General features: G+C 41.4%; 1 protein-coding gene across 1 annotated transcript; it reads left to right on the forward strand.

Annotated features, from left to right (window-relative positions):
• Nucleotides 1-12,464: 12,464 nt before the first annotated feature.
• htr1d (5-hydroxytryptamine (serotonin) receptor 1D, G protein-coupled) lies at nt 12,465-13,624 on the forward strand. Its single transcript, XM_056296157.1, has one exon. The coding sequence runs from the start codon at nt 12,479-12,481 to the stop codon at nt 13,622-13,624; it is 1,146 nt and encodes a 381-aa protein (XP_056152132.1). The 5' UTR covers nt 12,465-12,478.
• Nucleotides 13,625-13,979: the final 355 nt, after the last annotated feature.

Genomic DNA, 13,979 nt, shown 5'->3' on the forward strand with positions numbered 1-13,979 from the left:
TATCTTATCCTTCTGCCTGATCAATTGACTCAAGGGCTCCATAAATAGTGCAGATGAGGGGGGATTGATAGGACAACCCTGATGACAGCCACACTCCAACTCAAATGATCCTGTAAGAGAGCTGTTTATTTTTTATTGTTCCCGTTGGTTTGTTATAAATAGCTTGGATTGTCTGTATGAAAATTTTGTGAAACTGAAACTAATGAAAAGTTGGTAACACTTTAGTACGGGGAACATAAAAAAACTTAATTACTAGTGAATTAGTAATGATCAAGATGTCACTTTAGTATGGGGAACATATTCCAAGTAACAAAAACTTAATTTACAGTAATTTAACACTATTAACACTTGTAGTTTTGTGTTTTGTTATGTAAGAACAGACCATATTCATTAAGTGTTAGTAAGGGAGAATAACTCCTCTTGTGGTACTACCACCTTATAAAGTCCATACTAAGCAAAGCATATTGAGATGGTACTTCTAATAAGCAATAATTCTGAGGTTATAGAGGGAAAACTCATAGTTAATGGCTTACTGGTTGTATAATAAGGCCATGCAGAATAAGGCATTAATGAGTATGTACTAATGACCAATTAAGAGCCAATATGTTGCTAATTTGCATGCTAATAAGCACCTAATTAATGGTGACTACGTTCCCCATACTAAAGTGTTACCGAAAAGTTTTATATAGTAATGATCAGTTTACTGAATCAAAAACTTTTTATGCATCCAAACCCATTATGGCTGCTTCAGTTTAATCCTGGTTTATTTGATGAGTTTGGTATTGCTTTATGAAGCCTGTTTGGACTAAATGTATAATGCAGGGTAGAATTTGCTCCAGTCTTTTAACTAGAATTGATGCAAAAATCTTATAATCCTGATTTAAGAGTCTCACTGGTCTGTAAGTTGAACAGTCCAGCCCATCTTTTCAATGCTTGGGGATAATTGTAATAACTGCTTCTCGCCGGGGGGGGGTATATCTCCCCTTTCTGTATCGCCCAATTAAATGTCCACAGCAGAATAGGAGTTAAATGTCCACAGCAGAATAGGAGTTTAAAGTTCTCCAAGCAGTTTATTCCATTCAGTTGTATATCCATCTGGCCCAGGGCTCTTAGTGGTTTTGAGCCCAGAAATAACCCTATTCAATTCATCCCTCATAATTGCTGCCTTTAAGGCATCATTTTGGGTATTAGACACTGTTGGGAGGTCCACACTTCCAAGCAGAGACTCCGTTTGATTATTATTTAATTTTGTCTGAAAATTGTTGATTTGAGTTTTTCATCTGTTGCATTTCTTTGGCAAGATTTCGGTCCAAAGTTGTTTTATGTTCCCTTTGTAGCCTTTTTAATTCTACCTCTAAATTAATTAGTTCCTTTTTTTTTCTTTTATTGCAGCTGTTTTAGCAGTTATTTTCCCTCATAATACTGCTTTGCAAGCATCCCAAAGAAAAGAGGGAGAAGCCTCAATATTGTTGTTGTCTTCAAAATATTTTTCTATTTCCTCCTTCAACTCTTCTTTCAGCCACCCATTAGTATAGAGGGGGTCAGCCTCCATGACGAAATCCTCCTTTTAAAGTTGAATTTCATTTCCACCTGAACTGGGCAGTTGTCTGATATGTCCATTAATCCTATATTGCATGATTCAAAATGGACATCCTTGTGGAACATTGAAAAATAATCGATTCGATAATAGGCAGAGCCGTACTAAATTGTCCCTAGGTGTGTGTGTGTGTGGGTGTGTGTGGGTGTGTGTGGGTGGGTGTCAGCCCCGTGATGGCCTGGCGGCCTGTCCAGGGTGTCTCCCCACCTGCCGCCGCCCAATGACTGCTGGGTTAGGCTCCAGCATCCCTGCAACCCTGAGAGCAGGATAAGTGGCTTGGATGATGGATGCATGGATGGATAATAGGCAGAGTCAGGAGATGAAAAAAAGGTAAAATCTTATTTAGGGGTGAAATTCACTCCATACATCAATTATAACTGATTATTTCATTATGCTGTTGATTTTTCAGCAAAGTGAGCTACTTTGAGAACCAAGCCACAGCGAAGAGTCCAACTTGGGGTCATTGTAACATTCAAATCTCCTCCACAAATCATAAGGCCCTTGGCTTTAGTTATCATTAGATCGAAAAATGTGCTTAAAAAAGTTCCAGTCTGCTCCAGGTGGTGCATATACTACATTCAGATAGGTGACTTCAGTTCCCTCCTATCCTCACCTTACCATAATGTATCCCCTCTCCCTGTGTTTGGTTTCAGACTACACTTTAAATTAAGCCTTCGTGCTATCATAATCATCACCCCCTTCTAGGTCCAGATTTATTGGAGGCTGAGAAGATTTGGTTAATACCCTTTCTTTCATGTTTAGCCTGGTCTGGTTCTGGGAGGTGAGTTTCTTGAAGAAAAACAACTCCTGCCTTGTCCCTTTTAATTTTACTCAAGATTTTACTCCTCATAATGGGATTGACAATGCATTCGCATTATATGATACTACTTTAATTAAACCTGATATCCTTGTATTACTTTGATGGTATATTCTATCCTGTCTCTATGATAACCTTACCCCTTTTGCTACTCAAACATATAAATTACCCCACACTAAATTAAAACTTTGAAACTTGGAACAAGATGTTGGAAAAAAATAACACAGAAATTACTCCCTGAACTGAGGTCCTATTTGTGACGCTGGGGGAGGCGCAATGTCTTGATCGCTCTGAGGGATAACCTTCCTCTCCTACAAGGGGTAGAGGGTCCTCTGTAGGAAGAACTAAGTGGTAATACATGATAGTTAATACCCCCAATATTACATAGTTGAAAAAACAAGTAATATGCATAGCTCGAAGACAGAGTCCAGGAAGGAGGAGAGATAAAGATAAAACATGCTGATTCTCTCCTTTGTGTTGAACAAGTCCACTTGATTTAAAAGATATAATGTTATGTCTTACATTTGAACTCACCAACAAGTTATTCAGTCTCAGTGCCTTTCATCAACATAAGTTTGTCCCAGCGGTCAACATAGAAAAACGTGCGTTTTTACCTCTGCTGTTCAGTCAAAGTCATTTAGGTTCTCCTAAAACCATCCAGCTTCTCCTTGTATCTTGAACACAGAGAAGGTATATCAGTCTCTTTCCATACTCTAACCTCACTCTTTTCTCCTGGAAAACAAAACCCTGTTTCTGCCAGGCCATCTTCACTATGTCCTCTTTTGTTCAGTGACTAAAAAATGTGACCACTATCGATCTTGGCAGTGCATCTCTGGGTGGCTGGGAGCCCAATGCCCGGTGTGCTCTTACTATCTTCAGGTCTGAAGAGGACAGAAAATCCAGGTTCTCTTTCAACAACATCTCAAAAAAATCACGGAAGATGAATTTTCTTCAGCTCCTTTACTGATACCATGGATCCTAATGCTGTCTCTTTTAGATCGACCTTCTTGGTCCTTGGATTGACTTCTTCTGCTGACTCCTATTAGGCATATCATGTACCCTCCTATAACTTTATTAGACTACCAACAGTTTATGTTACAGGAGCTTTAGAGATTTGTTTAGGGGAGCTGCTAAGTTACGCAGCTACCTGCATGGCTGCTTGACCAGAAGTCCCCCATGCAAAGCTTCTTGCGTCACAAGGGCTTGCAAATTGTTCATATGAACACACTTGTATCCAAAACTGATTATATTAAAGTCTGGGCAAAAGAAACTGCCCCTGGCATTTTTGTTTTCTGAAACATGGTTGTCGAACAAAGTCAAAAATATTTGTCTTGATAACTATCATGTTTTTTGATGTGATCTTATTAAGGGGGAAATCATTGCCATTCTTGTGAAAAGCTGTTCATCTGTCTCTGTTATCATCTCTGTATCTAAACTGAAATGTTTTGAACTCTTGGCTGCAGGTGTTTGTCTGGAAAAAAATAATATTGGAAAGGTACTGGTTATTGGGTTTTATTGTTCACCCTCTGCACCTGCGAGTGTGATAAAGGATTTATTTGATTTGATATCTAGCTATGATAACTCAGAATTTCTTATCCTGGGAGATATTAACATTAACCGATTAACAAATGCATCTGATAATTAAAAAAAACAAAAAAAACAAACTCTGCAATGAATTCAATCGCATGCAGCTTATTTCTTTCCCTACTCAGCCAGATCCAAAAAAAAAAATGCAGGAAAGGCCATACGTTTAGATATTACCTTAACCAGTAGACCACAGCATTATAAATCCAGTGATATTTTTCCTTTAGACTTCAGTGACCACTACCCAATAGCATGCATCTGTAACATGAAATTGCATACACCCAAACTACTTATCACTGACAGAAGGAATTTTAAGCACTTTTCTGAACAATCATTTTATTTGCTGTGTTCTAGAGCAATATTGGTTCTACCATGGCAATTTCTGATCCAAACTTGGCCTGAGATTATTTTACGGAAACATTTAATTCCATTGCATTTAATTTCACTTGCTGAAAGCCTGTTTTTCAGCTTTTTAGTTTAGCTTCTTTTAGCCACTCTAAGATATGATTAAGTAAGATAAGATAGGAGTTAAGTTAGTTAGGATTTGCTTCTGTAATACCAATTTGGAAAAACCCTATCTTAGACTCTTTCAATCTTAACTTAAGTCTTAAGATATTGCTGTTTCTGTAATACAGCTCCCTGATATTTGAAATTAACACAGTCTTACTTTGTTAATAATGTCATGATATCGGCAGACCAAACAGTATCAGTGTCCTCGCTGACAGCTAAAGGGAGGAACTTGTATTTGAGGTTTTTAGTCACAATTAATGAAGGTGTCTTGATGTGTCATGGTGATGTGCACAACTTTCAGTTATGTGTTTCTGCAGTTTAGTGACAAAACCAATAGGGTTTCTTTTGTCTAACTGATGCTAATCATTACCAAAGATGACATCATCTTATGGAGTTGTTGTATTCAATGGATACAAATTATGTAGAATTTACAAGAAACATCACCTTACATATCTTACTCAGCACTTCAGTAACCAAGTAATAACTGGTCCATTTTGAACAGTGTGCAAATAAATGCTTTCCAATAGCCCTTCAAACCTGCCATTTTGGCTTCTGCCCCTGAAACAGGCCTGAGGCTCTTTTTTTCCACCTAAATAAATTGTTGTGGAATCTAAACACTGAACCTGTATGTTGTGCCTTACATGTGTTACTGTCAGATGGAGGCTTTCTTTGAAATATTAAAGTAATTGAATCTCAATTACTTTTTAGCATTTCAAAGAAAGCCAAAGAGTCACTTCCCTTCAGCAATGTTCAATATGATGATTTGTCCACATACACCTCTCTCCATTAATCTCCCTCTCTTTTCTTTTTCCTATTTTTTTCTCTAGCTCACTATGTAGGACTTCTTTATCACCTACTACAATACCTCAGAAATGTATAATTCACTCTTGCATCTTTAATAAGCAGTCAGCAGCCATGTTTTCTAGTTACTTTTCCAGTCTGGCCAACTGCCCCCCTCATTTCGCCAACATTATTGACCAAGTTAGCTGGTTTAATGATTTGTGTACATCTGCCCTTGATTTTTCAGCTCCAAATACTTCCAGGGTAGTCCCACTTATTATCACAACCCATTGGATCAATGAAAATGTCCGTCAAAAATGAAGGGAATATAGGAAGGTCGAACAAAGATGGAAAAAAATCCACTCTTGAATTTCACCAACTCCATATGAAGGCATTATTATCGAATTTGAATCAAACTATTAAAGATTCGAGTGCTGCTTACTTCTCTGACTTGATTGATAGTAGTAAACATAACCCTAAGTTTCTGTTTAGTACTATCAATCAGCTTGTGAATCCTTCTCTTCCTACCATTTCCACCTGTTCTGCTAATAACTGAAAATGTCTTTTCTTTCTTTGTTGACAAGATCGATGGTCAAAGGTCCAATTTTACCCCCACTGCTTCCCCCCCCCTCACCCCACCACCCCTTTCAGCCATCTGATTTTAATGTCGGAATTTGCTCCCATTTCTCTAAAGTTCCTTATAAATACTGTAGCCCTTATGCATCCCTCCTCCAGTCCCTATGACACAGTTCCGACAAACTTTTTAAAATCAATCCTCCCTGGCTTAGGTCCCAGCCTGCTCTCTATCATTAACTGCTCACTCACATGCGGGTCCACACCTGACTATTTTAAAATTCCCTGTGTTCAGCCCCTCCTCAAAAAAAAAAAAACAACCCTCTCTCAAGCTGGCAAGGGTAGAGAATTATATACCGATTTCCAAACTTTCTTTTTTATCCAAAATCCCTGAAAAAAAATGTTGCAGACCAAATCCTGCAGCTGACTGAGGGTCATAACTTTTTCGATAAATTTCAGTCCGGCTTTTGTCACAAGCATGGTACTGAGACTGCATTACTAAGAGTGTCCAATGACATTCTTATGCATGCTGATAAAGATGAATACTCTATTCTTATTCTCCTCGATTTAACCGCTGCTTTTGATACCATCGATCATGCCATCTTACTTGATAGGTTGGAGAACTGAGATGGCATTTCTGGTGCAGTGTTAAATTAATTTTGTTCTTATCTGACTGATAGATATTTTAATGTTTGTGTTATCAATCCTGTATCCTCATCAGCTCCCCTACTGTGTGGAGTCCCTCAGGGGTCTGTCCTTGGGCCAATCCTCTTCACTTTATACATGCTTCCCCTGGGTCATTTGTTTAGTCACTTTCAAGACATGTCATACTGCTGTTATGTTGATGATACTCAGATCTATTTCTCTGCCAAACCCAATAACCTGAATCAACTGTCCTCCCTCCACGATTGCTTAGCTACCACCAAAGCCTGGATGCCCCTTAGTTTCCTCCATCTAAACCCCAACAAAACTGAAGTTCTCTGAATTGGTCCTGAGAACTTTGTCACTGCATTTGCTCACTTTGTTGGTCCACTTCATTCAAACATTAAACCTACTGCTAAAAATCTTGGTATCACCATTGACCAGAATGTCTTGATCACCATGTTACTAAGCTTGTCCAATACTGTTTTTTTTCTTCAGTTAAGAAACATTGCTAAAATCAGAAATATTTTGTCTTTTAAGGATCTTGAAATAATATTTCGAGCTTTCATTTTCTCCCGTCTAGATTACTGTAGCTCCCTCTATTCTTGCCTCAACTGAGCTACTTTAAATCATCTACAGTTGGTTCAGAATGCAGCTGCTAGACTACTAACTAAGAACTAGCCATAGGTCCCATATTACCCCTATTCTTGTATCTCTCCATTGGCTTCCCGTAAAGTTCAGATTAATCTATAAGATCTTATTGGTTACATTTAATAATAATGATAATAATTATACTAATTATTATACTCGAACTAACCTTCAAGACTACCACTATCGGGCTGGATGCATACCTGACAAAAACAAATGAACCACTCCTCCGAATAGTAAAACATCAGATCTACTCCATCAATAAAGAAGCTGCGCAATTCAAGAAAGAGCTTGATGTCCCAGAAACCCCACTGACAGAAAACGAGGCAACTACCATCTATGCCAAACGAGTGAAGCAGTAGGCAAAACACCATGGTCAGCGGCAACTGCAAAAAACCTGGGAGGACAAAGCGATGCACGGGAAGTCCCCAAAAAGAATGAAAGATGCAGACGTGGACCAACCAAAGACACACCAGTGGCTGAGGAGCACCGGGCTGAAAGCAGAGATGGAGGGTCTGATAATTGCTGCACAAGACCAGAGCCTGGCAACCAGATCCTATCACCATCGAATCATCAAAAATGGAAAAGACCCAGAATGCAGAATCTGTGGAATGTACGAAGAAACCGTCGACCACGTTGTCTCAGGCTGCCCGGAACTGGCAAAGACCGAGTACATATACAGCCACTACAGGGCAGCAGCATACCTGCACTGGAAGATCTGCAGGAGTCACAAGATCAAGACGACTGAGAAATGATGCAAACATCATCCAAAAACAGTCACTGAGAACAATGACGTCACCATCCTCTGCGACATGCCCATCCACACTGACAGAGATATAAAAGCCAACAAGCCCGACATCGTTATCAAGGACAGGAAGGAAAAGAGGTGCATGCTCATCGACACGACAATGCCATCCAAAAAAAATACCTCAGTGAAAGTCACAGAGAAGCTGACCAAACAAAAGGTGACAGTGCCTTTTCAGTTTTAGCCCCAACCCTCAGGAATAGTTTCCCCCAATCCATTCGATTTGCTGAATCTTTGGACTGTTTTAAGCGGCTTCTAAAAACCCATCTTTTCAGGCAAGACCTTTTATAGATCCCCATCCCTGCCTTCTGTTTTGGTTCGTTTTTAGGTTGCTCTGTTTCTCCGTATGTCATGTTTTATAGTCATTCAATTGAATATATGTATTTACTTGTATTTTCTGTATGGAGTGTAAAACACTGTAACTGTCTGTTTTTAAAAGTGCTATATAATTAAAATTTGAATTACTTACTTACCTCTAACCTAACACCTAAACTTGACCACCTGTAAAGTAATAGTAGTAAACTTTTTACGTTGTTGACATGCATCATAGGCATGAGACAAAATGTTGACAGTCAGTGTGTTATGGAAACCGCAGAACATTGACAGCCAACTTTTTTAGAAACTGCACATAAGTTGCATATGACTGTTTTGTCTCACATTGTGTTGACCTCATCCCTGTCTGACTCTATGATGGCACCTACATTGAATAACAAGCAGGCATTGGATATATATAATCAAAGTTAATCAAGATAGAGTTTGACTCAGATTTTGATTCATTCTCATCCATGCAGTCATAAATATATTCAGAAAACAGACTAGGCTATTTTCATCAACCTTTCGGTTTCCTTGTTAATTGTCCCAGCCCGGCACAACAGTGCCGCTCAAGAGCCTAGCTGTCAATCAACACTTAAGTTAATGGAGGTGATTTACAGAGTTGTATCAGGAACAAGCATGCCTTCGGAAATCACTCTTGGCAGTCACTATGTGCCAGCAAAAGGATTTATAAGCGCTAAAACATGAACAGTCATGTACCTCTAATTAAACAAACTGTTAGAGACCAAATTACTGTGACAAACACTGTTGCTTGTTTGTTTTTTTAAAGTAGTTTTGTTCCTTGCTATTCCAACACTTCAAAGCTTGTTGATAATGTGGAAACGTGAAATATTCCTGTGAAGACAATGTGAAGGCCTTCTGTTTTTGTAAGCCCTGTTTTGATAACTCTGGTCTCATGCAATGCCTCAATCCAAGTCTGTTATGTTGATTTGATGTTGCAAACTCCTCCTGTATTCCACTTCGTGAATGCTTTAGTAACCTGGGCTTTGGTAAGGTTTAGAACATTGTGCATACATTAGTTTGTACAAAATAATGCAACAGAAGCAATAATTTGTTGCTGTGTTAATTCAACCATACCCATTCTACTCTTGGGTAGAATAATTTGCATGGCTGATTCAATGAAAGAAAGCTACAGTAATGTCTCCCCAATTCAGCCATGGTTTCAAATGGATAAAGTTCATTCAATATGTCTCTACTATTTTATCCCCCCTTTTTCTCCCCAATTGTACCCGGTCAATTACCCCACTCTTCCGAGCTGTTCCAGTTGCTTCTCCACCCCCTCTGCCGATCCGAGGAGGGCTGCAGACTACCACATGCCTCCTCCGATACATGTGGAGTCGCCAGCCGCTTATTTTCACCTGACAGTGAGGAGTTTCGCCAGGGGGACGTAGCGTGTGGGAGGATCACGCTATCCACTCGAACAGGTCCTCCGACCGACCAGAGGCAGCGAGCAGGACACATACCCACATCTGGCTTCCCACCGGCAGACACGGCCAACTGTGTCTGTGGGGACGCCCGCCTAACCAAGCCGGATGCAACACGGGGATTCGAACCGGCGATCCCCGTGTTGGCAGACAAAGGAATAGACCGCTATGTTACCCGGACGCCCTTGTGTCTTTGCTATTTTATTCTCTATTGTACTTCTTTCTGCTTTATAACGTTTGAATGCATGCTGCAACCTGAAATGATGATTATTTTTTACATACCAATATACTCACAACCAAACTTAACAATTTATAAAACTGAAATGCGAGAAAGGGGGGAAATGGTTTTAAGAACAGCTAACTGAACTTTTCACTTTTGTTTCAAACATGAGAGGAGTAAGTGAAGCGTTCACTTGACAGGCACAGGTTAATGGTCCTTAGCATCTTGTCAGTCACCTGTTTTACTGTGGAGTGGACTGGACAGAAAAAGAGATTTCAGCTATGGAGCCAGTGCTCAAGCAGTTTCACCGGTATTTCCCAATATCACAGTTACACTGGACACACTACACTTTGCACACTATAATGCACATACACTGCATACTCTGTATACCCTGTATAATACTCTATTTATACTTTACTCTTTTTTTCTATTCATTCCCACTTCCATAGCCTTACCCTATTTTTATACACAATTGCACTATTGTATAGATTTAAATAATGTATACCTACTGTACATGACTCATTACATAATGCATATTTATATTTATTGACATCCATATTACATCTGGACAGTCATAACCATTCTCGGTTCGATCCCCGTGTTACCTGTGGCTTGGTCGGGCATCCCTACAGATACAGTTGGCCGTGTCTGCGGGTGGGAAGCCAGATGTGGGTATTTGTCCTGGTCGCTGCAGGAGCGTCTCCTCGGGTCGGTTGGGATGCCTGTTCGGGGGGGGGGACCTGGGGGAGAATAACGTGATCCTCCCACGCGCTACGTCTCCCTGGCGAAACTCTTCACTGTCAGGTGAAAAGAAGCGGCTGGCGACTCCACATGTATCGGAGGAGGCATGCGGTAGTTTGCAGCCCTCTCCGAATCAGCAGAGGGGCTGGAGCAGCGACCGGGACGGCTCGGAAGAGTGAGGTAGTTGGCCAAGTAAAATTTGGGAGAAAAAAAAAAGGGGGGGGGGGGAATCAACAAAAACAAAAAGAGAAAAGAACTGATTGCTGATGATAACCAACACCGTTTTTGTGTTCCAGGGATAGCAGCTGCTTGTGTGCTTTACAGCAAAGCTCTTTCGTTTCATTTCGTTCCCCAAAAGCAGAAATAATATTCTTGCTATGTACTCTTAAAAACTGCCAAACGTGGCTTTGTTTTTGTGTGTTCGTTTATGCTTTCTTCCCCTGAGGATATCATTATCAATTCAAATTTTGAGAGCTGAACATGATGGCATTAGGTGTGTAGGTGTTTGGTGCAGGTGTCATGCAATAATGCTTCATTTGCAACGAGAGGTTAAGTTCACGGATTGTTGTTTGCCTACTTGTGTGACCTATATGTGTGGGATGCGTCGCGTAGGCGGTGTTTGTGTGTATGAGTTTGTGTTTGTATGGGGTGGGGGTTAGTTTTGAAATGTTACTACTTGAGTATTGTGTTACTTGAGCATAACTCACACATTGTTTAATTTTGCTGTTTCTTTTTTTTTTCCTTTCTCTCTCCTATTTGTCTCGTTTAGGGTGGACACGCTGCAGGGGAAGCTGGGGAAAGCTCCACCCCACTGGGCTCAGCCTTGGCTGCCTTTTCTCTCTGGACACTGTAGCTGAATGCTTAATTGACAAAACAAAAGCCGTGGGTGAGAAAGGAAAGGAAGAAAAAATGGAGACACTCAGCATCTAACACGTTCCAGGGACTTGCAAAGATCTGCTCAACTGCAAAAAGCATACAAGAGTATTTGATGATGAGAGGGGATGGAAAGGATCTTCTAACGTCTCATACTGATATGGGGTCACATCCCTGCAACATCCTCACTTTTCTTTTATCATTGAAAACACTTTCATTGCCCATGGTTCAGTAGCAATCTCAACTTAGAAGACCTCATACTGGCTTCAAATGAGACGAGAACGAGACAGAGAGAGAGAGACAAACAGCCAATGTGGAAACCTGCGTAACTGTTTTTATCATCTTCTCGTGTGGATTGCAGCTGCTCGCACGGGGTTATTGAAAAGGAGGAGCCCATTAAAACATTAAACAGATAGGAAGCGTTGGTATGGAGGTGTTGTTGCTGGCTGGATGGTTGGAGACGAGATAAGAGCATTGGACAGAGAGAAAAGTAGAGACTGTCAGACACAAGCTGAATAAAAATTAGGACCCCCCCACTCACCCACCCACTCTTCAGTAAGACCACCAAGGCGAATCAATATTAGTGAACCGAAATTGTCAAATGAGTCAGCTTCAATCAAAGCACCATTAACTGTGCACTGAAAGAGTAAAATTAGATGCTTGTGAAAAGGTGACGTGACATGAAATTGCAATACAGGGGATAAGAAATAAAAAAAACAAATCTGTGTAACCAAAAGAATAAATAAAAGACAGCCCCCCGTGTTCTGCAGAACTGTGTGAAAACCAGTGGAGTCACCCATTAATACAGCCCTCCACAGTGTCATGCAGACAGACGGTGGAGGTTGGATTGCCTCAAGTATGGCTTGAGGTGTTGGTTATGAGGCTTGTCTAAATCCTATTCAGAGGAGGGCTTAGGGGGGCCAGAGGCGAAATGGAACTGTATAATAGCTCACTGGAGCTTTTCTACACCAGCAACACTACAGAGACCCCTGAGACCATCACTGACCAACCTTGGAATGAGGCTACTCTGTTGGGTCTTCAGATCTCCCTATCTGCTCTGTTGGCCATCATCACACTGGCAACAGTGCTGTCCAATGCCTTTGTCATTGCCACCATCTTCCTCACTAGAAAGCTCCACACACCAGCCAACTTCCTGATTGGCTCGCTGGCTGTCACTGACTTGCTTGTGTCCATCTTAGTCATGCCCATAAGCATTGTCTACACTGTTAGCAAGACCTGGTCCTTTGGGCAGATTGTTTGTGACATCTGGCTATCATCTGATATCACTTTCTGTACAGCCTCCATCTTGCACCTTTGCGTAATCGCACTGGACCGCTACTGGGCCATCACTGACGCACTGGAGTACTCGAAACGCCGCACCATGCGTCGGGCAGCGGTCATGGTCGGGGTGGTGTGGGTGATTTCCATATCGATCTCCATGCCTCCCCTTTTCTGGCGGCAGGCCAAAGCCCACGAGGAGCTGACGGAGTGCTTGGTGAACACCGATCAGATCTCCTACACCCTCTACTCCACCTTCGGTGCCTTCTATGTTCCCACTGTCCTTCTTGTCATCCTCTATGGTCGGATTTACGTGGCGGCGCGTTCCCGCATCTTCAAGACGCCGTCATCCTCCGGTAAACGGTTCACCACGGCTCAGCTCATTCAGACCTCGGCAGGCTCCTCTCTCTGCTCCATCAACTCTGCCACCAACCAGGAGGCCCACCTACACTCTGGAAGAGGGAGCAGAGCGGGTGGGTCGCCTCTCTTCGTGAATAGTGTGAAAGTGAAGCTGGCGGACAGCGTGCTGGAGCGGAAACGCCTGTGCGCAGCGCGGGAGCGCAAGGCAACCAAGACGCTGGGCATCATCCTGGGTGCATTCATCGTTTGTTGGCTCCCCTTCTTCGTGGGCACGCTGGTCATGGCCATCTGTAAGGAGTGCTGGTTTGATCCGGTGCTTTCTGACGTCTTTACCTGGCTGGGTTACCTCAACTCCCTCATCAATCCTGTCATCTACACTGTATTCAACGATGAGTTCAAACAGGCCTTCCAGAAACTGGTCAAGTTCAAAAGGTGTTGAAAACCACTCGCGAGTGTGTTGGCTTTACAGCTGGCTCCTTTTAGGGAACGAAATAATTTCAAGGTGGACTGATAAGAAGAAACGGACAAACGCAGATAATATAGAATAAACAGATATTTCAGATGATGGATAGAAGAGGGAGAGAGAGATCTTTTTCTTTTCATGAATATTTATACAATACATCAAGTAATGAAAACATGACAGAAAATGTTGTTCTTAGATAACGGTACAATATCATGTTCATGTTGTAAACACGAAGACTTATTGTAATAAATCTCTGAGCTGTCTTTTAGATTAGACCTGCATCCGACAGCTCCGCCATTATACCTATATAGAGATATCCTTCTTACAGATT

The sequence above is a fragment of the Lampris incognitus genome, chromosome 16 (genome assembly GCF_029633865.1).
Source record: "Lampris incognitus isolate fLamInc1 chromosome 16, fLamInc1.hap2, whole genome shotgun sequence".
NCBI classification, from domain to species: domain Eukaryota; kingdom Metazoa; phylum Chordata; class Actinopteri; order Lampriformes; family Lampridae; genus Lampris; species Lampris incognitus.

Bases quoted from the DNA above. Each gene is read 5' to 3' on its own strand.
- htr1d (XM_056296157.1), top strand. From the start codon at position 12,479: ATGGAACTGTATAATAGCTCACTGGAGCTTTTCTACACCAGCAACACT.